At 47.2% G+C, this 20,610-nt stretch overlaps 3 protein-coding genes across 3 annotated transcripts; 1 reads left to right on the top strand and 2 right to left on the bottom strand.

The window, feature by feature from the left end:
* The first annotated feature begins 62 nt into the window (after positions 1–62).
* LOC142044077 (torsin-1A-like) lies at positions 63–6,633 on the top strand. The gene is made up of 5 exons (XM_075056140.1): positions 63–311; positions 596–861; positions 2,592–2,767; positions 2,857–2,984; positions 4,516–6,633. Exons 1-5 carry the CDS (start codon positions 107–109, stop codon positions 4,758–4,760), a joined length of 1,020 nt encoding a protein of 339 aa, XP_074912241.1. The 5' UTR covers positions 63–106; the 3' UTR covers positions 4,761–6,633.
* A 1,402-nt stretch (positions 6,634–8,035) lies between these two features.
* Positions 8,036–14,261, bottom strand: LOC142044078 (torsin-1B-like). The gene is made up of 5 exons (XM_075056141.1): positions 14,066–14,261; positions 13,194–13,459; positions 11,736–11,911; positions 10,576–10,703; positions 8,036–10,153 (listed from the first exon to the last, which is right to left on the bottom strand). Exons 1-5 carry the CDS (start codon positions 14,244–14,246, stop codon positions 9,876–9,878), a joined length of 1,029 nt encoding a protein of 342 aa, XP_074912242.1. The 5' UTR covers positions 14,247–14,261; the 3' UTR covers positions 8,036–9,875.
* A 943-nt stretch (positions 14,262–15,204) lies between these two features.
* On the bottom strand, positions 15,205–18,809 carry LOC142043585 (torsin-1A-like). The gene is made up of 5 exons (XM_075054918.1): positions 18,610–18,809; positions 17,159–17,427; positions 16,901–17,076; positions 15,838–15,965; positions 15,205–15,713 (listed from the first exon to the last, which is right to left on the bottom strand). Exons 1-5 carry the CDS (start codon positions 18,794–18,796, stop codon positions 15,469–15,471), a joined length of 1,005 nt encoding a protein of 334 aa, XP_074911019.1. The 5' UTR covers positions 18,797–18,809; the 3' UTR covers positions 15,205–15,468.
* Positions 18,810–20,610: the final 1,801 nt, after the last annotated feature.

The raw sequence follows: 20,610 nt of genomic DNA, 5'->3' as shown, positions 1-20,610 counted from the left end.
GCCCGCCCCGCCTCTGCCCGTACCCAAGATGGCGGCGGCGGCGGAAGCGGCGTTGCGGGGCGGAAGCGGCGGCTGGAGCGGCGGGGCCGGCGGGGCCGGGCCGGCCATGAAGCTGCTGCGGGCGGCCCTGGGTCTGGTGCTGCTGCTGCTGCCGCTCCTCAGGCCAGCGAACGCCGTGGAGCCCATCAGCCTTGGGCTAGCGATCGCCGGCGCCGCCGCCTCGGCCCTTACCGGCTTCATCTCCTACCCGCGGCTCTACTGCTACTTCAGGGAGTGCTGCCTCCAACGGCACGACCAGCGCGCCGCCGCCGGTGCGGGGCCGGGGCGGGCTGAGGGGGACACGGCGGGAGGTGGCTGGAGGGCGTCGGGGATGGTGGCGGAGGCCCCGGGCAGGGCCTGTGGGGTGGTCTCCCCGTGGGGCTTGCGTGGGCCGCAGGGCGCTGCTCCAGCTCGGCCGGCCCTTTGCTGGCGTGGGGCTGGCAGCCTTCACGGCGGGGTGGGTGCCGCTGGACCCTCCTCGAAGGAGGTAGAAGCCGGCGGGACCCCGTTGCCTGTCCCCTCTCCTCGCTGTTAACGGCGCGGTCTCTCCGTCCAGCTCTGCAGGAGAATTTGGACAAGAAGCTGTTCGGGCAGCACTTGGTGAACAAGGTGGTTGTAAAGGCCGTGAAGGGCTTCTTGAACAACACCAACGCCAAAAAGCCTCTTGCCCTTTCCTTGCACGGGTGGACTGGAACAGGCAAAAACTTTGTCGGTAGGATAGTCGCCGAAAGCATTTATAAAAGAGGTCTGCGGAGTAAATATGTCCATCAGTTCGTGGCAACTTTACACTTTCCTCACGCTCACAGCATCAATCTCTACAAGGTAAGAGTGTGCTGTGGAACCCGTGGCGGTGGGGCACGGCTCTGCTGCGGTGACTGCGGCATTGAATTATAAATGTTACGGCACAATCAGTACTATTAACCTAGTTGTTATTCTATGCAGTTAAATGTATTCTGTGCCAGTTTTGGAATCCTCTGTACAGAACTGTGTAAATCCTGACATCCACCAGGACTAGTATTCCCGTGAATGTAAAGTTTTTTTGCATGTGTTTTGAGCCTCTCTTTAGGGAAAAATGATAAGGTTAATTTTCATTCTATACTTTGCTGAGACATGTGACTGACTTAAGGTTAAGTGTGATTCAGCAGGTTTCCATGGTTAGGCGATATGCTGGTGGGCACTGCAAAAAACTAATAGTTCATGGTTCTGGGAAACCACCTGGTGACCTCCAAGTGTGTCAGGTAGCATGGCAAGCTGAAGCTTTCTCTCTGAGGCATGGATGTACTTTTCAGTTTTACCGTACGCTGAGCAGGTTATTTAGTTTTTCTGTGCATCCATTTCCCAGCTGTAAAACAAAATCACACAATATTCTGTTGTCAGAAAGGTACAGATAAATGTATTTGGAGTTGTTCTGTCAGTTTGCTAAGTGTTGGCGCAGTTCTGTAGGCAGGTGGATATCATGTGGAGCAGTAGCTCAAATGCATGTTTTCTGGGTTTTTCTGTTCTAACTATATTAACAGCAGAGTTTGAATGAGTACTGCTGTCTTTTGTAGTGCTGAATGTTTACGTTCAGTTTGTATATATTAAAAATAGGAACAGGATGGTCTACAAACCTGATTTCTAAATGAAATAAATACCGGTTTCCTCTTTTACAGGTTACTTTCCCTCTTCTTGCAGCTGAGCTGTTTTAAAATAAAATGAATCCTTTTCTGCTTTTGTTTCAAGGTGAATACACTTGGGAAACTTGCTGCCCAAGGCAGTAGGAGGAAATATCACTTCTTACCCACAATACACCCAATGCCACCTTCCTGTGCTTGCCTCTGCAGTTCAGGGACTGAGTAAACAGTGAATATAAAAAAAAAAAAAAAAAAGAATCATTGAAAATGGTCAAAACAGTTACTTTGCATTTATCTGCCAGTAGATCAACCCTTTTTTTTCCCAATTCATTATTGATCTTAAATGTAACACTTAAGTGAGAGAATCTTTAAATACAACAAAGCGTTAGCCGTTCTGAACAATATTGTGTTTTAAGAAGGGCTTGTAATTGTCTTCATTTAACTTCTGAATTATTAAAAAGCAGGGTTGAGAACTGAATTCTGTTTACTTCTGCCAATGACTGCAGCTGCAGTTTTTCACTGGTGCTGTCCAGGTAGCAAATTTAATATTGTTTGTAGCTTTGATACCTAAGGATGTTTAGACTAAAGCGCTGCCAAAAGTAATCATCTTGCTTGTCAGGACTTTGCTTTGTGTTGTGTTCTTTGGTGGTACCCATCCTTTGTCCTACTGTGCACTTTCATTTTTGCTATGTTTACAGGAATATCTTTCTCATGAGGAGATTTCCTGCTTGTCCCATCCTGTCTCTGGGTGTCTTAAAATTTTTCAGAACCAGCATGAGATTTTGTTAAAGTTTTATTTACAGCTTTTAACAATGTTTTCGTCAAGAAGCCAGAGCTATTGAAATGACTCTTTCAGGACAAAGGTCAATAAGCAGAAGTGTTATTTTCTGTGTTTTCAACACAAACTCACTTAGCATCCTTTATTTTTATGCCACCCAGGACCAGTTGCAGTCGTGGATTCGGGGAAATGTGAGCATCTGTCCCAGATCACTCTTCATATTTGATGAAATGGATAAAATGCATGCAGGACTCATTGACTCCATCAAGCCATTCCTGGACTACTATGAGCTTCTGGATGGGGTGTCTTACCGCCAAGCCATCTTCATATTCCTCAGGTAAGAAGTGGCTTCACAGGCTTGCTTCTGTACACTTGATGCCTTTTATAACTACCTCCAGCTACAATCTTTGTTTTCTCTTTACTTAGCAATGCAGGAGCTGAAAAGATAACAGAGGTGGCCCTAGATTTCTGGAGAAACGGGAGGACAAGGGAAGATATACAGCTCACAGATATCCAAAATGCACTGTCTGTGTCTGTCTTCAATAACAAAAATAGTGAGTAAAACTGTGATTGCTTTTGAGGTGGTAAAAGTTCCACAAAAGGGGTGGGCTGCATTTAGCTGCATTTTTACAGCTATGATTTCTGCTTGATCTGGCCTCTAGTTTTCAGCTAGCAAGGAGGCACTATGCAGTTTTGGGGCCTACAGTCAGCTCTTGAGATGAAGGTTAAGGAGCTCTGTGTTCACCTTGGCTACCAGCGTGTTTGCTGTCCATTGGATTGCATATGTTGGGGGAGGTCTACACTGTACATTCATTGACATACTAATGGGCTAAAGGGAAAGCAAACAGAAATCCTGACAGTAAGGCTAGATATTACAGTAGCTGAAAAATCTTTAACCAATAAAATGTTTTATTATGGGGAAGCCACTTCCTTGGCCCCCAACCCACTTAGCCTGTCTTGCTCAGTCTGTTAAAAGCCTTCAGGCAGCTATTTAGGAGCAACAAGCTGACATGCCAGCCCTGCTGTGGGCAGTCCAGTGCTTCCTAGGTTTCCTTGCACAGGACTTCTGGTGAAAAGGGGTTTTAGCATAGTTATGCTCCAAAATTAGCATGGGACGCTGTCGTGGTTTAACCCCAGCCAGCAACTAAGCACCACGCAGCCACTCACTCACTCCCCCCCGTCCAGTGGGATGGGGGAGAATGTCAGGAAAAAAAGTAAAACTCCTGGGTTGAGATAAGAACGGTTTAATAGAACAGAAAAGAAGAAACTAATAATTATAATGATAACACTAATAAAATGACAACAGTAGTAATAAAAGGATTGGAATGTACAAATGATGCGCAGGGCAATTGCTCACCACCCGCCGACTGACACCCAGCCAGTCCCCGAGCGGCGATTCCCTGCCCCCACTTCCCAGTTCCTATATTAGATGGGACGTCACATGGTATGGAATACACCGTTGGCCAGTTTGGGTCAGGTGCCCTGGTTGTGTCCTGTGCCAACTTCTTGTGCCCTGGCTGGGCATGAGAAGCTGAAAAATCCTTGACTATAGTCTAAACACTACTGAGCAACAACTGAAAACATCAATGTTATCAACATTCTTCGCATACTGAACTCAAAACATAGCACTGTACCAGCTACTAGGAAGACAGTTAACTATCCCAGCTGAAACCAGGACAGAAGCAAACTTTGTACTTTTTAAAAAGGTTAGATGCAAGCTCCAAAAAAGGAGCAAGAAAGCTGGTCTGGGAGAACTGATGAGAGAGAGCAAATCTGTTCTTGTCTAGGTGAGAGAGGGGAAGGTATGAGACTAGCACCTGGGGAGCAAGGCTTAAATGCATTCACTCAGAATTCATTCATTCAGCTCCAATGGACCACATTTATGTGTCTGCCCAAAACTTTACGTACAAAGTACCATGAAAAGGGGCTTGTATTTGGACTTGTGCATTATAAGGCCCTAAAAAATACAGGTGAATTCTTGTTGGTGTGTAGCAGAGGGCTATGATACACCTTTTGCTCCCATTCAACCCATGGTAGTGTTTAACTGGAGGAGTAGTAACAAACCCCTTCTCTTTCCTTTTGTAGGTGGATTTTGGCACAGCACCTTGATTGACAGAAATCTCATTGACTACTTTGTTCCCTTCCTGCCTCTGGAATACAAACATGTGAAAATGTGTGTTAAGGTTGAGATTGAATCACGTGGCTATGCTGTGGATGAAGACATTTTAACCAGAATAGCCAATGAGATGACCTACTTCCCCAGAGAGGAGAGAATTTATTCAGATAAAGGATGTAAAACTGTGGATGCAAAGCTGGATTATTACTTCTAACAATTTATTGCTACATCCTGCAAAGAAGCAAATTTAACTTAATCACAAAGTGGAGAACCCGGGACATTTCATTTTTAAGCACTTTTTAAAGAAGGGAACATTATTTTTTAACTGGTGTGTAAATAAGCCGCAGTGCCTCTGCATTTTTATTCTGTCACTAGTCACAGCTCCCAAGTACTTCAGCCTTGTGTTGTCAAGGTAAGAACGAACTGCGTTGTGAATACAGGGGTCTGTGTCTGACAGTGCCGAAGACTCCTCTCAGATCCTGTGTCGATTGTCAGAACTATTTGGCAGACTGTTGGCACGTATAGAAGGACTGAGACTATGACCTAATTTTAATTGGATTTTGGTTTGATGTGGATGATCTCTAGACAATGTTGAGAATTTTAATCAAAGTTCCTATGTCTGCGAAAGCGTTCATTGGGCTTGTGTGGGAATATTCCTATAACTGCATTAAAACTAGGATATGTGTCTTTTCTCCTTGAACAGCTTGGCTCCAGTAAAGATAAGGGGGGATTCTGTAGTTAAAAAAAATCCAGAGTCTTCTATCTAACATCATGCAGTACCATTGTCCTTCTCAAAACAGTGGTATTAATTTGGTCTCCTGCATGTCAAACCAAGAATATGAAACTTTGGTGTGAATAGTGTTCAGAGGGCAGACTTAATATTACAAGGAAGTGAGTTAAAATCCTTGACTGCCAGATCATTGTAGTTGGTTTCTGGTTTTGGTGGGGTTTTTAAGTATAAAGTTGCCCACAGCATGCTGTCCCAGGAGTGACCTCAAGAGGAAGAAAAGTGTGCTTTCTGACTGGTGAGTCAGCTTCATGGAAAGGGTGTAACTTAATGGGAAACATGTACAGGTTAAATTTTATACCAAGGACATGGAAAAGAGTTTTTTTTCTCTTCACCTGCATGTAGAATTCAGGGGCCAGCGTGCAGGGGTTTCCCTTTTTCATCTTCTCGCAATACTGTATGCCTTTGAGGCAGGGATGAAGACAGATCCAAAGGCATTTGAAGAAAAAAAAATAGTGAAATGTGTCAACTGAAGTTACTGCGAAGTGTCAGAATTGTTTCTGAATGTGAGCACTGCAGAGGCTTTTTTTCACTCCAGTTTCTATTCAAAATAAACTTTTCTCATTGGAAATGTATTTCTTAGCTACCTTCTGATGTACTTTGCATTGAGTGACGTTAATTTTGCACAAACTTACTATTTGTTGAGGAAGAGCATACTGCGTTTCTGGCTGAAGTGTTCAGCTGTGCTTGACTGCAGGTATCTCCCTTCTTGAGTTCAAAGGCAATAGGAGGAGATGTGACTCTTTGCTACCTTGTGAAAGGGAAACAAATGAAGTTTGGAGTGGAAACTGCACTTCTAGACCATCGGTACTAATTACACTTGCACCATTTTCGTAGAGGCAGAATTTCTAGATGTATGTGTGCTCAACAGTATCATAAGGATGAACTTGTCTGCTAGAGACTAGTTAAAACCCTGCTTCTTGTCTCCTCCTCCCACTGTGGTACCACTGACTGAACACCCTGCAGGCTCTGATTGAAGCCACTCACATTTTCAGTGGCACCATCTTGGATGTTTTCTCTGCAAGAGGAAAAAAGGGGCCAGTAAGACTCCAGCTGTCCAGTTCTACTCTGAAGTTGTATAATATGCAAATTATTAGTTCTAGTATTTGTCAGCAAATGAGTGCTTTGAACTTGGGTATTTGTTTCTTTGACCTCCTGATTATAGCAAATGACTAGCTAATGGAAAAAAGCAGACGTGAAAATGATAAACTTTTACTGCCATCTGGTACCTTCTCATCAAAAGAAACAGTTCAGCCAAGCAGTATTGTGGCTCTTCCAGCATTAAATGTTTTAGTTCTGCTTTGTGTGTCATTGCAGCATGGATACTAGCATTTGACATATATTGGTAGCAAGTATTTCATTGTATCATAGCCCTAGATGGCTTAGGGTAGATGGAAGCTTCCTCTAGAGTGTGTAGAAATAATAGTGAAAGGGTGGAGACTGCCTCCATTTAATCTCTCCTCTGTTCTTGAATACAGCAGACCTGGCTAGGAGCATTTCCATCTGGGTAAAAGAAATACGTGTGCCTGAAATCACTCCCAGATTTGATCCTTCCAATCATGTCATTATTCCTTCCCTTTAGACTGTACGGTAGACTGTATGGTTTCAAAGCTGAGGTCCGTCCTCCATCTATCTTGCTGTGACTGGGTAACTTTGGCCATTATTCTTTTCAACAGGCCACTTGAGAGCGGATCAGACAACTTGAAAGAAAAATGTCAAGCAGGGGGGAAAGGTCTGATCCCTAGAGAAACAGTCCATTGGCCAGGTGAGAGTAGCTGAGCAGTCGCTGAAACTGAATTTTGTTCTTACCAAAGTCCAGTACGAGCAACTGCTGCTTTAATTCAGCTGCCTTCTGCAGGGAATGTTACAAGATCTCATGCTGTGCTCATAAAATGAGAGGCTATGGTTAAAATACAGCTATGTAGTTAGTGCTGCTCTCTTGACAGAAAGAGGCAGCCTGGCCCTAGAGATTCATCTGCCTGACGCCCTGGGCCAAACAGCCAAGCTGTCATGTGTGCTGAGTGGTGCAGGCATAGTACAAAGTCCTGATGAACAAGACAGCTTACGCTTCCCATATATGCTTCATAATGAGTTTTGTTGTGCATCATTACAGCACAACACATGGTTCACAACAGTGTGAACAACTGACTGTTCAGTAAGGTGTGAGTTGTTGCCAACAGCTGTACCTCACTTGAATTAGGCTGTTGTTTACACACTGGCTTTTTTTCAGTGCTAGAGAGGCTGCAGATGCTCTGGCCCACGGAGATACGATGAAAGCCTGTAGTCCTATCACACCTTTGCTAGCTGGAGGAGAGGTGAAGAGCCACCTTGAATGACAGCTTTCCAAACGCAGTGCAGAGAGGAGGAATGGCTAAACAAGCTACCTGAGGCATATTTGTCCTGCAGTGCCTGGCAGTATGGTGGGAGATATCTGTTAAAACTATGAAGCAGAGCAAGCAGAGACTTCAAGGCTCTTTCGTAGGTTTTTGTTTCTACTGAGCTGTATTTAACTGCTGAATTCCTTACTGTGCTGTCAGATGAATCAACATGTTTTAATATCAACAGGCTATTTCATCTGCTTATCTATTGTTATAAACAACTTTTTAAGAATAAAGGAAGCTTAACAGAAAGCCACAGTGCAGCTAGTTGAAAACCACATAAACTAGTACTTTCCTATAGCTGAAAATGATTAAACCAAGAGAGAAAAGTGACTCAATATTTATTCCAACTGCAGTACAGTAGTAATATTTAGTGTTTTGAGACTGTACTGGATGTAGCATAATACACCTATGAATAAATCAGTTAATAGGCAAAACACTGTATATGAAAGGCAACAGTCCAATGTCCTAAGGTTAATGGCTAGCTAGCATTTGGCTCTGGAGATTGCATCAGCATGAACAGTTTGCCAACATTTGACAAACTCCACATGGGCTGTAAAAGGCAATTGACTTTTTAATTTAGAGTGTAAGATAAAAGCTAAGTTCTCTGTTGTAATTTAAATTAACATTATAGTGTTGAGACCTATAAGTTTTTTGCAGCACATCTTAAAGGAAGTTTAAGTACAAGTGAGGGAGTAGTTGCTGCAGCAAAAAAATAGCTCAATCCCTCATACCAGTTTAAAAAACCACTACAGTCAACCAAGTGATAGGCACTTCTGTCTTGCACTACAGTATCTGATCCGCAAGTGATGAATGATTAAAGAGTTAAAGCTTGCAAGAGAGTTTAAAACCCCAGCCTTACCAGTGGGTGAAGGTTAAGTCAATCTTTCCCAGCTTCCTTAAATCAATCTTTCCCAGCTTCCTAACTCATCACTTACCCTCCCACACAAGACATTTTTTTAACATTAAAAGCTACTACAAAACATACTTATCTAGTGAGGTATGGGATTTTTGATTGCTCCCATTTCCCATACTCCCTTCTCTGTCGCTCTCTAGGAAGAGCGTTGTATTGCTGTTGCTTACACTTCAGTATAAAAATACACTATTAAAAATAACTTCTGTCACAAAAGTGTCTTCCAAGCAAGGTAAGAGTAGCATTATCCACTCCTAGACTATTCGGTGCAGCTGGGAAGGGCTACTAAAGATCTTGCAGACTTCAGGCCCAGGAGCCTGCATGCAAATTAACCTGACAAGCTGTAACAGTCAAATCCTCATGAGAGATTTTTCCGATTAAGAACAGGAGACTGGCCTAGTATGTTCTGTCAGATCCTGCAGATGTGTCCCTCTGCTTAGGAAGACCTGGAGTTGCCACACAAATTCACTTAGCCCCCTCAGAAGAATGTAAAGTTTCTTTTACGATTTCTTTTTCCCCAAAGAATCACAGGGGCAAGCAGTTACTTCTCGCCCACACCCCTTCTCTACTATTTAGTAACAGATCTCCTGGAGTTCATCGTGACTTTCCATATTACTGTAGCAGGAGGTGTGGTACAATGCCACAGCTCAGATGATATAAACTATAATCATGCCCTTCTGTCCCTGAATCGCTGATGCTCGCCTGTAGAAGCCACACCAGCATCAATCTGCTGACGGGAAGCCTTCCACTGTACCATCTTACTGCAACACATCGAGGTATTCACACTTGCAGACACTATCATAGTCCTGAACACACCACACATTCCTTCATTTCACTAGCCCATGAACGAGACCGTGTACAAGGAAGGGAATGTGACTGCCTGGAAGAATTCCTCTGTTCTCCTTTGCTCTGGTCTAGTTTTTGTGGAAAGAGGAATTAAATACTTCATAATCCCAGCACTTGCAAGAATAAAGCAGGAGAGGCTGTATCCAGTGCTATGTATGTGTCATGCTCAGAAATTCTCTACAGGTTAAAAAAAAAAAAAAGGGGGGGGGGGCAACATTTGGGTATCAGCCAGTTCAGAGATGAACAGTGGGATGTTAAATTAAAAAACCAACCAACCAAAAACTTAAAAGCCCACACAGTTCACTCTGGTATTTTCACCATATTCCCTGCAACAGTAAAAAAGCTTAAGTGCAAATATACAAATTTGCAAAAGGTCTGAAAGTGCGTTGGAGACCTAAAGGGTAATCAACCCTTGGGTTTTGTATCTCTCATCACAGTGTCTTCATGAATATCCAGCTTGGCCTGTACGGTCTTGCAGCCTTTATCAGAGTAGATTTTCTGCTCTTTTGGGAAGAACGTCATCTCATCAGCCACTGCTTGAACAATCTTCTCATCAACAGCATAGCCACGGGCTATCATTTCAGCCCTGACACACATCTTCACATGCTTGTGCTCCAGGGGCAGGAAGGGAACAAAGTAGTCAATGAGGTTCCTGTCAATGAGGCTGCTGTGCCACAGTCCACCTGGAGGAGTTGGGAGAAAAAAAAAAAAAAAAAAAAACAAACATAGGAAGGAGTTTCTCTAAACTTGAGCCTGCATAAGATAGGATCTGCAGGCCAGACTGAATTTACAAAGCAGTTTGTCTCAAATGCTGCCCAAGGAAGAAAAGCATGCCAGTTAGCTGGATGGATCAGACTGATGGTACCTTGCAATTGTCACTGCTACCCTTCACTGTGCATGCAGAGCAACTTCTGTGCCAAAAATTCTCTTGTGAGGGCATGACACTGGTGTGAAGGGACAGAAGGGCACAGGGCCAGGCCACTGTAGGAAGCTGGGGTCACAGGAAGCTGGGCAGGGTCAAGGTAGGCTGCAGTACAGATTGCAGAGATGAACCCTATGTTATGAAGTAAAATGAATTTCCCATTTTCTGGGGAAAGTGACTTACTATTCTTGTTATTGAAGACTCCTACAGATAGCGTGGGCTCCAGGTCTTTCAGCTGAATCTCTTCCCTGCTCTTTCCACTTGTCCAGAAGTCAAGAGCTGCTTTGTTAATTAAGTCACCACCTGCATTGCTATTCATAAAAGAAAAATGCACAGTGGTGAATACAGACACAACTGAACCAGAATTTCTTTTTTAGCCAGTTACATGTATTGCTAATCTTCTTGATGTCAAACAAATCACCAAAATGGAAACCTGTAAGCCAAAATTTAAGGAAAGTCTCCAGTTCTTTAAATAGCCATCAGTGTGTGGTGGGTTGACCCTGGCCAGCAGCCAAGCACCTACACAACTGCTTGATTATGCCCTCCCACCTCAGCAGGATGGAAGGAGAAAATAGGAAGAACAAAAGTGAGAAGACTTGTGGGTCAAGATAAAGACAGTTTAACAGGTAATGAAAAGAGGAGGAAAAAAAAACCAGGGAAAGCTAAGGAAATCATTTACCACCCCTACAGTCAGACCAACACCCAGGCAGTCTCAGAAGAACCATCACCTTGGAAGCTGAAACCCCCCTTCTTTCTCTACCCCAGTTTTTATTGCTGAGCATGACATTACATGGTGTTGAATATTTCTCTGGCCAGTTTGGGTCAGCTGTCCCAGCTGTGTCCCCTCCCGTCCTCTTGCCCACCCCAGCCTACTCACTGGGGCAGAGTGGGGAAAAAGAGAAAGCCTTGAGGCTTTGCAAACACCATCCTGAAATAGCCAAAACATTGGTGTGTTATCAACACTGTTTTAGCCACAAATCCAAAACACAGCACCAAACCAGCTGCTGTGAAGACAGTTAACTCCCTGCCAGCCAGACCCAGTACATGATGCACCCATCCCAGAGAACTTCCCCAACATGTGAACTCTGATATGACCCATGCTCTGGGCCAGGCTCGTGAGCTCAGCATGCTGCAGTGGTCTGCTGCACAGCATCAGACCTGCTCCACTACAGCCACAGGCCACGCAAGAGCTCATAGTGCTCCCCCTCTGTCTTTACAGAGAGGGTCTTCACTCCAGAGCGGTTCTTTTGCTATTCTTTAAGTCCCATAGGAACATCATTATTATCATCATAAACACAGATTTATCTCAGTATCTCAAAATGACTGAAATAGGTGCTACAGACCTGAGGAAGATGAAGATGGCTTTCCTGTAGGACACCCCATCAACCTGCTCATAATAGTCTAAGAATGGCTTGATGGCATCAATGAGACCTGGATGCATTTTGTCCATCTCATCAAAAATGAAGATAGAGTGGGGACAGGCACTGACGTTGCCCCGAATCCAGTTCTGCAGTTGCTCCTGGAACAAGAGGTTGAAAAACACTCAAAAACTAGGTCTCTTCCAGATGTATTGCAAGATGCTTGTATGTGACAGACCCTAGGGACACCTTTTCAAATGTCAGCATCCCACACTCAATGGTTATACATTTTCCTGAGGGAGGACCATAAACTCTGTGACTGATCCCTTTGACACATGACACTGAATTTAACTGTTAATTCTTTTCCTGCTCACGGAGGAAAGACTTTCTGATTCTTTCTGCTTAGTGTATGGATAAGACATGAAAACCAGGCTGAGATAAGAAGTCTTGGAGAAAAGAAAGCTTCTTTTTGTTTTAAAAAATAAAATCAGTGTTGTGCCTTTCATACAGAAACCACATCTATCAGTACTTCAGTTTTAGGTACCTTCAAACATTAAAACATGAAGATCAGAATTCTCCAATGCCAAGGAATGAAGTCACTTGAAAAATGTCTCTTGCAGGCTACACTTTCTCATGGCACAGTACGTGGTGGGTTGACCCAGCCAGCAGCCAAGCACTCCCCCAGCAGGATGGGGGAGAGAGGACAAAGAATAAAAGTGAGAAAATTAATGGGTTGGGATAAAGAAGGTTTGATAGGTGATGGAAAGAGGAAAAAACAAGCAAAGGAAATCACTCAGCCCCCTGACATATGCAGACCAATGCCCAGCCAGTGTTAGAGCAACAGCCACGTTGGAAGCCAATGCCCCCCACTGTTTCCTTCTTCTACCCCAGTTTTTATTGCTGAGCATGACAGCATATGGTACAGAATATCCCTTTGACCGCCTGGGGTCTGCTGTCCTGGCTGTGTCCTGTCCCAATTTCTTGCCCACCCCAGCCTGCTCGCTCTAAGTGGGGAAAAAAAGCAAGCTTTGAGGCTGTGCAAGCACTATTGCATAACAGCTAAAACACTGGTGCCTTACCAGCACAAATGCAAAACACAGCACCACAGAGGGTGCTATGGAGGAAGTCATCTCCATCCCAGCCAACCAGTACGTACAGTTTTGATGACGGGATTCTTTCCTAACAGCAAGCATCACCAGATGGCATCAGTGAGAGGACAGCACTAGGAAATTACTCTCTTTGGATTTCTCAGTATTTTGGTGCCTTTCACTTTCTGCATGGATTTCCCCCTCCATCTCTCCTAAGCACCAACTTTGGAAATACCCAGCTGTACTTGTCCAGCTGCCAGGTATCTGAGGGAGGTGTGCAGCACAAACAGCCAAACCCCCGTACTAGGGGGTTTAGGGACTCGGTGTAACTGGATTCCCTTGCGTGCCTCCTCACCTTGTAGAGCTTGAGTTGGTCATGGTGGGGGAAGTGCAGGGTGGCCAGAAAGAGATGGACGAACTTGCTGCGCAGGCCGGCGCGGTGGACGTGCTCCGCCAAGATCTGGCTGAGGAAGTTCTTGCCGGTGCCGGCCCAGCCGTGGAGCGAGAGCGTCAGCGGCTTCTTGGGGCTGGGGTTGTTGCTGAAACCCATCACCGCCTTCAGCACCACGTCCTTGGCCAGGTGCTGCCCAAAGAGCTTGGTGTCCAGCTGTGCCTTCAGTGCTGCGGGGAGAGGGAGAGCTCAGCACCCCATGGCCACCAACGGGTGCTGCTCACTGGCCGCGCACTGGGCGAGCTCGGCACGGCCACCCACAGGCACCGGGCACCGGCCACCCACAGGCACTGGGCACCGGCCACCCACCGGGCGAGCTCGGCATGGCCACCAACGGGCACCGGGCACTGGTCACACACCGGGCGAGCTCGGCATGGCCACCAACGGGCACCGGTCACACACCGGGCGAGCTCGGCATGGCCACCAACGGGCACCGGGCACCGGTCACACACCGGGCGAGCTCGGCATGGCCACCAACGGGCACCGGGCACCGGTCACACACCGGGCGAGCTCGGCATGGCCACCAATGGGCACCGGGCACCGGTCACACACCGGGCGAGCTCGGCACGGCCACCAACAGGCTCTGGGCACCGGTCACACACCGGGTGAGCTCGGCACGGCCACCCACGGGCACTGGGCTCAGCACGGCACGGCCACTGCCAGGCACACCGGGGGCCGCCCCGGTCAGTGACCGGTTACCGGCCGAGCTCCGGGGCAGGGCCGGGGAGCCCAGGGCGGCCCGGCGTCGTGTCCCCCCCCCCCAGCCCCCGCCGTACCGGTGGCGTTGAGGCGTTGCCCGGCGCTGGGGCAGCACTCCACGTAGTTGCAGTAGAAGCGGGGGTGGGACAAGTAGCCGGTGAGAGCCGAGGCGACGCCGATGGCCAGGCCCACGCTGAGCGGTTCCAGCGCCGCCAGCCCCGGCAGCAGCAGCCAGAGCAGCCCGACCGCCCGCGGCATGGCGGCTCCGCGCCCGGCCCCGCTTCCGCCCGCCACCGGCTGCGGGCGGGCAAACGCCCCCGCCCCGCCCGTAGCCGCCGCCGCCATCTTTGTGAAGGGCACGGGCGGCATTCGCTGCCCTTTTGACGACGTCGGCGAGCCGTGACGGAACGGTGTGTGGGGAGGTGACGCTAGGGGCGCTGTATGACGGCATTAGCGCCCTGAGGTGGAGAGGCGAGGCTCGTGGAGTCCTTATCGCCTCCATCGCCTCGGGGCGAGCTGGGCGCCCTCGCTCCCCTCAGAGCGAGCGAGGCCGCGTCCCTGCCGTCGCCCCTCGGAGCCACCCAGGCCCCATCTCCTGTCCCCGTCCCTCCCCTCCACCCCACCGGCTTTTCCTGCAGGACACGGGCGCAAATGCCGTCCCGTGCCACAGGCATAAGCCTCCTCTCCCTCTTTCCCCACTGGCGGCTGGGGTTGACAGGGTCGGGAGCACACCACCGGGCGTGGGTGGTTGCATCCGACCGAGCAAACCCCGGAGGAGCTGCCCGCAGCCTGCGGGAGAAACGGTGTGGAGACATGGTGTGGAGATGAGGAGGGCTTTTCCGCAGGCTTTTCATTTGACGATCAGCAGCACTGGCACACGGTGTTCCGCAACGTAGACAGCTCGGCCAGGATGGGGTAACCGCATCGGCGTGAGGCGGCGGTGCCGCACCGATGGGCTGCTGAACCAGGAGACTGCCGCTGACCGGGGCCTGCTGGACAATCTGCAAAACTCATCCTTTGTGCCTGGGTTTCCACACCTGTACAGCAGGAACAGTGGTGCTGGTCTCCGGTGCGATTTCTGTGAGATACGCAGGTGACAGCCAGCATAAACCAGACTGATACTATTACTGAGAATGTCATTTATTAACAGATTTTATTAATTAGGGCAATGCTGGGACTTAAGGTGCAAACGCTCTTGCCACAAAAGTGGGAGATTTTCCTCTTCAAAATACTTTCGTTCAGGAGTGTTTCTGTGGCAAAGAGAGCAAACCTCATCACCCACGTATGTCCCTCTTCTGCTTACTCTATACCACGATTGTTGCCATGTCCGGTGTGTTTATTCAGGGGCTCTACAGAAGGTGCCTCTGGTACAGAACAGCCTGAATCCCTTCAGGGAAGAGCGTGTAGACTGAGCTTCAGGGAGGGAAAAGGGAGTTACTGGTTCTTCCATCACAAGATGAGGCATTCAGCCTGGTAACGCTTAGATGCTCAGAGCCACTCTGGAGGCTACAGTCTTGCAGCCTTTGCTGGAGTAGAGCCTTTCTTCACTGGGGTAGTCAGTCATTGCCAAGGCAATCTCTGCTATGAGGTCTTCATCCTCGGGATGCCCTTGCATGCGCAGCTCCTCCCGGACACACTGTCTCACATGTTTATATTCAAGAGGAAGGAAAGGGATGAAATAGTCGATCAGGTTCTTCTGGATCAGTTGACTGTGAAAGAAGCCACCTGGCAGAGAGAATAGGGAGCTTTACCATTGGTGTGCTGTGGCGGCCAGTGCGTTGCTGCATACTTCATGGACCATTTTGCAGAAGACATCAGCAGTCCTGGGACTGAGCCCAGAGGTACTCACTGTTTCTGTTCCTGAAAATTTCCTCTGAGAGCAGAGACTGGAGCTTCTTCACAGGAATGTCTTCTCTTCTCTTCAGGCTTCTCCAATAATCAAGGGCAATCTCTGTTATCTTATCTCCACCTGCATTGCTGTTAGGAAAGAGATTCACTGGCTCATTAGAGCTGTATTTTTGCCATCTTTGTTGCTCAGATCTCGGCAGTGGTTTAAGTCACTGTGTGATTCTGCACTGGAGTGGAGATGAGATGTCCCTACATGTGGGTGTTGCCCAGAGATGGGAAGTGAGAAGGACTACACTGTCTCCCAAATGACAGCAGTGTCTGATGGTATGAGCACTCCTCTGGCACAGTGGCTTGAACAACTGCGTTTGTCATTGCAGCAGAGCAGGGGGATTGGTCATACAGCCAGGTGTTACTGAGGGGCCCTCTAACAAGCTGCTACTCACTGTGGTAATTGCTGCCCCAAGCTGAAATGGGTAGTTGGCTATGTGTTTGAACATAAAGGCAAGCTGAGAGGTACACCAGGCCAAAGCTTGGGGTTTGGGCTTGCTTCAGTCATGCAATGTGAACAGAGCTGGGGTGACCCTCAGCAAAGGGATTTCCCAGGAAAAATACCTGGAGGAATTGTGCTGCCTTGATCTGTGTATGCAAGTGGTCTTCAATAGGTGAGTTTCCCCCTCTCTGCATCTAAAGAGCTACCTAGGGGGGTCCCATCCATCCTACAAAGACCTTTCTGCCTAACAGTGGTGTTACAGAGCTGGAGAAAACATATTTACTGACCACTGTGGAAGTGGCATCTCCAGTACTTTTGGAAGCTCACTTGAGGAATGGGAGCCTTTTCACCCCAGGGACAGCTCACCTCTATAGTGTTGAATAGCTCAGATCTTCTGGCTGACACGAAGGCTGGGCATGTTCATTGATAAAATGCTGTAAAGGCAGACAGTGAGGCACCTTGAGCTGCTCAGCCATGCTGCAGTCAGCCACAAACCTATCAGCAGCTGTTACTCCCTTTGTCCCTGCTGATTCTTTGGGACCATAATTCCCTTTTGGCCTTTGGCTTCCCTTACTTCAGAAAGATGAAGATCGCCTTGCCATAATAAACACCATCAATCTCTTCATGGTAGCCAAGGAATGGCATGATAGAGTCTATTAGGCCATGTGGCATCTGATCCATTTCAGCGAAGATAAAAAGGGACCTTGGACAGGCACTGACATTGCCTCGAATCCAATTCTGCAGCTGTTCCTGTGAGAAGAGGCAAAATTATCTGGGATTTGCACTCGCAGTTGCAGATAAATTGGAGAAAGTGAGATAAAGCTTGAAGTACCTTATAGAGATGGATATGAGAAAGGTGTGGGAAATGCAGTACTGTGCTGAAGTGGTGCACAAACTTCCGTCTTGGTATATTAAGACGATAGAGGTTCTCTGCAATGATACTGCTGACAAATGATTTGCCTGTTCCAGTCCAGCCATGGAAGGACATCACCAGGGGCTTCCTGGGCCGTTTGGAGCGCATATTTGCACTCAGAGCTCTCAGAACTATCTGGATAGCAAGATGCTGGCCAAAGACTTTTCGGTCCAAATCCATCTTTATAACTGAAGGAATGAGGGGAGGGAATAGTCAGAAAATGCCGTATTATTCCTCTCTTTTTTTTTTTGGTTGCAGCTGAATGACCATCAGGGAGAACAAATGTTTGCCACCCTCTGGCCATAACAAGATTGTGAATCAGCAGAGAATCCAGCTGAGGTACAGACTCGTGAATCAGACTCTTGATAGCATTTATGGGAACCAAGCAGTTTGTATGAGATAGGCAGGACTCCCACTGGTATTGCAGCTACTGTCTCCTATAAAGTCATAGGATGGGATCTAAGAGATTTGCAGAGACTTGTTCATTGCATGTGCTAAATTCTTGTTAACTATTTTAGTAGCATCTAGTATACCTCACATTTATAGAAAAACGTGCTTCTGTTGCTGTATCAAGTTCTCTTAAAAAAAAGTACCACAACTGGTGTTTCACTGGCTAAAGTACTAGCAAACAGCCTGTTTGTAAGCAGCCAGATCCACAGCTGGTAGGAAGTGACATACTGAAGTACCTGGAGGCACACAGGTCTCCAACAGTTGAGGATTTGTTTTGAAATCTGTGGCCCAGCACTGAAATGAAGCAATATTTGTAATCCCATGACAAAGAGAAGGGGGATTTCTAAGTGGCAGGATCAGGAGTTGGTGGTTAGATTGTTGCATAAGCTCTTTTTCAGACCATGTGCTAGTTCCCTGCAGGCAGAGTGAAACAACCCTTTCTTCCCCAATCACTGAGAACTGCCAGCCTGCTTGTCTCAGGCAAGCGAAGCAGCATGTTTTGAATCTAGACCTACCACTAATTGCTACTCATTTGACATGTATTACAGGCAGCCACCAACTGGGGTGTGGGATACCACTGGGGTGTCTGTCTCAAGAAGATGTGGGATTATTTCATTAGCTCTTAGCCTTGAATTCACCTCCAGAATTTTGCCTGCTTCTGCCAATATAAACCAAGACACCAGCAAGGAAAATGCTCCAGTACTGCCATGAGAAGCAGCGTACATGACCACTTGTGGGATAAGCAATATTAGGTTAGTACAGCCTTTGCCTTCTAAAGCCACTGTGGGCAGTAACTCTTATCTTCCCACAACCACCCCAAAGGAGGTTGGCATTAAAAAGGAAGCCCTCACCACCCTGGGAAGGACCATCAGCTTGTCCCACTGACAACTTGGCTCAAGGTGCCCTTGCCGCTGCCTTACCTGAGAAGTTCAGCGTGTCCTTCATATTGCAGCATTCCAGGAGACTGCACTTGAGCCAGGACTGAGAGGAGAGGAGCTGCCAAGCGACAGCAGCACTCCCCATGAGGGCTGAAGTGCTGAGAGGGTCCAAAGCTGGCGTCAAAGTGGGCACAAGAATAAAGAATACAGCAGCATTCAGAAGCTTCATGGTGGGAACTGAAAGCCAGCCTGGCTCAGCAGGAAAGGAAAGCAAAACAGAAATTGCAGAATAACTTCCTGGAGCGTGGGGCTTGAGGCTGTTGAAGAGGATGGAAGCCAAGTCTCCTGTAAGCTGGAGGTGTTAATGAGTTAACAGACTTATCACGCTACTCCTTGAGAACTGAAAGTGTTGTGAACAGGGTATTGCCATGTGGGTAGAGGGAGAGTTTCATCAGAACAATCCCAGCTCTGAGGGGAGCAGGACTGGAACCTCACTGCATCTTAACCAAGGTGCTAATTGGTCTGGTGATTAACCAAGAATATAGTGATGCTTGTTTTGGGCTTAGTTCAGAGTGAGTTGTGCAGCCAGCATCGCAGAGTCCAAAGATTTCTGTAGCAGTGGCTGGAGCTCTGCAACTCACAGGACTGAAGATGTCAAAGCTGGTTTATTAAAACCAAGTTCTCAGAGCAGATATTTTGTCCTGATAACTTCATGATCCACTGCACCACCAAATAAGTGTGTTTGCGAAGGGGAAGGACAGACACTGAAACAGCTTTCATTTTCTCAGCAAACACTTTTTTTAATGAAAAAAATGTGAAAAGACATTTAAGTAATTCTCATTTTATTTTTAAAATCTCATTGGAAAAACACTGAGCAGTGTTATTTAGTACTCAAAATACATGCTCAAGATTTGACATCTCTTTTGAAGTGAGCGCCCTGTGCTGCCAACTGCCGAGCACCTGGGAAGCCCTGTTGTTCCCTGTTTGGAGGAAGTCCTCGCTGTCAGCTGCCATCTCGATGTGGGTATAGCTTAGGCTCTTGGGTCGTTATTCCAAGGTGTTTTGCCCAGATGTCTGACCTACAGAGGGGTGTCCTCAAAGCCTCAGGGTTTGGGCTGCGAGGAGCTAAAACCTGAGGAGTGGGGTTTGCTGGGCTTTCTGGCTGCAATCTCTCTGTTAGGACACCTGGAGGCTGCACAGAGGCCAGAGGAAGGAATTGACAGTGGCATATGCAGGTTTCCATGTTGCCTGGACTCTGTCAGAGCTCTCCAAGACGGCTCAAATGATAGTTTTACAAAGGTGGTTTAATACCACTGAAAAAATGCTGGGAATTTTCCAGTCAACTGTTTCCTTGATGCACCGGTCGTCTGCATTTGTCTGTGCTGAACACTAGATGGGGTGTCAGACAAAGGTTTTGGTCCAGGATTTACAGGGTAGAACAACTTCTGCAGAAAACTGAGTCACGCCTGAGAAAAACAGGAGAGGAGTACACATCTGCAAAGCCGACCACTCGTGTTATGAAATATGATTTCTTGGGATACCACACAACCCGGCCCTCATGGCTGCTGAGGGCTCATAGAGAGCAAAAGCCTCGTAGGCAATTTAAGCAAGAGACCAAGAACAGCCAAAGTTATCCTACACAAAGGAAGATGGAGAGCTGGAATAAGCTGAAATAGACTGTCACCCCTGAATCTCTCTGGGATAAAGTGTAGTGCCAAGTTGTGTCTTGCAAAGGGTGAATCAGTTTCATGGTTTATGGTTCACCCTTTCAAACCTGGATGGTGTGGAGCCTCTTCTGACTGATGTGTGAAGGGGGAACGAGATGTCCATAGTAAATTTTTCATTGCGGTCTTGTGTCCTTTCACAAAGTCTTGCCAGCCTGGAAGGGACTGCATGTCCCAAAGTGCAGACAGGAAATGCAAAGTGATATGCTAGAAAGAACACAAAGAAGAATTACCTCATCTATGCAAAAAGAATGGGTAGCATGGGACACATCTATAGATCTTCTCCTTTCCATGTGGGAGGGAGGTGGCATATATTTCC

This window comes from Buteo buteo, chromosome 23 (genome assembly GCF_964188355.1).
Source record: "Buteo buteo chromosome 23, bButBut1.hap1.1, whole genome shotgun sequence".
Taxonomy (NCBI): Eukaryota; Metazoa; Chordata; class Aves; order Accipitriformes; family Accipitridae; genus Buteo; species Buteo buteo.
Note: the sequence above shows the minus strand (reverse complement) of the source record. Positions and strands in the feature narration are given on the sequence as shown.

Coding starts and splice junctions, on each gene's coding strand:
- LOC142044078 (XM_075056141.1), bottom strand. CDS start 14,246: ATGCCGCGGGCGGTCGGGCTGCTCTGGCTGCTGCTGCCGGGGCTGGCG. Junction 13,460..14,065: donor GCAACGCCTCAACGCCACCG/GTACGGCGGGGG, acceptor CTCTCCCCGCAG/CACTGAAGGCACAGCTGGAC. Junction 10,704..11,735: donor GCCATCTTCATCTTCCTCAG/GTCTGTAGCACC, acceptor TTTTATGAATAG/CAATGCAGGTGGTGACTTAA.
- LOC142043585 (XM_075054918.1), bottom strand. CDS start 18,796: ATGAAGCTTCTGAATGCTGCTGTATTCTTTATTCTTGTGCCCACTTTG. Junction 17,077..17,158: donor CTCATATCCATCTCTATAAG/GTACTTCAAGCT, acceptor CTCTTCTCACAG/GAACAGCTGCAGAATTGGAT. Junction 15,966..16,900: donor GCGATCTTCATCTTTCTGAA/GTAAGGGAAGCC, acceptor CTTTCCTAACAG/CAATGCAGGTGGAGATAAGA.
- LOC142044077 (XM_075056140.1), top strand. CDS start 107: ATGAAGCTGCTGCGGGCGGCCCTGGGTCTGGTGCTGCTGCTGCTGCCG. Junction 312..595: donor CGACCAGCGCGCCGCCGCCG/GTGCGGGGCCGG, acceptor CTCTCCGTCCAG/CTCTGCAGGAGAATTTGGAC. Junction 2,985..4,515: donor TGTCTTCAATAACAAAAATA/GTGAGTAAAACT, acceptor TTCCTTTTGTAG/GTGGATTTTGGCACAGCACC.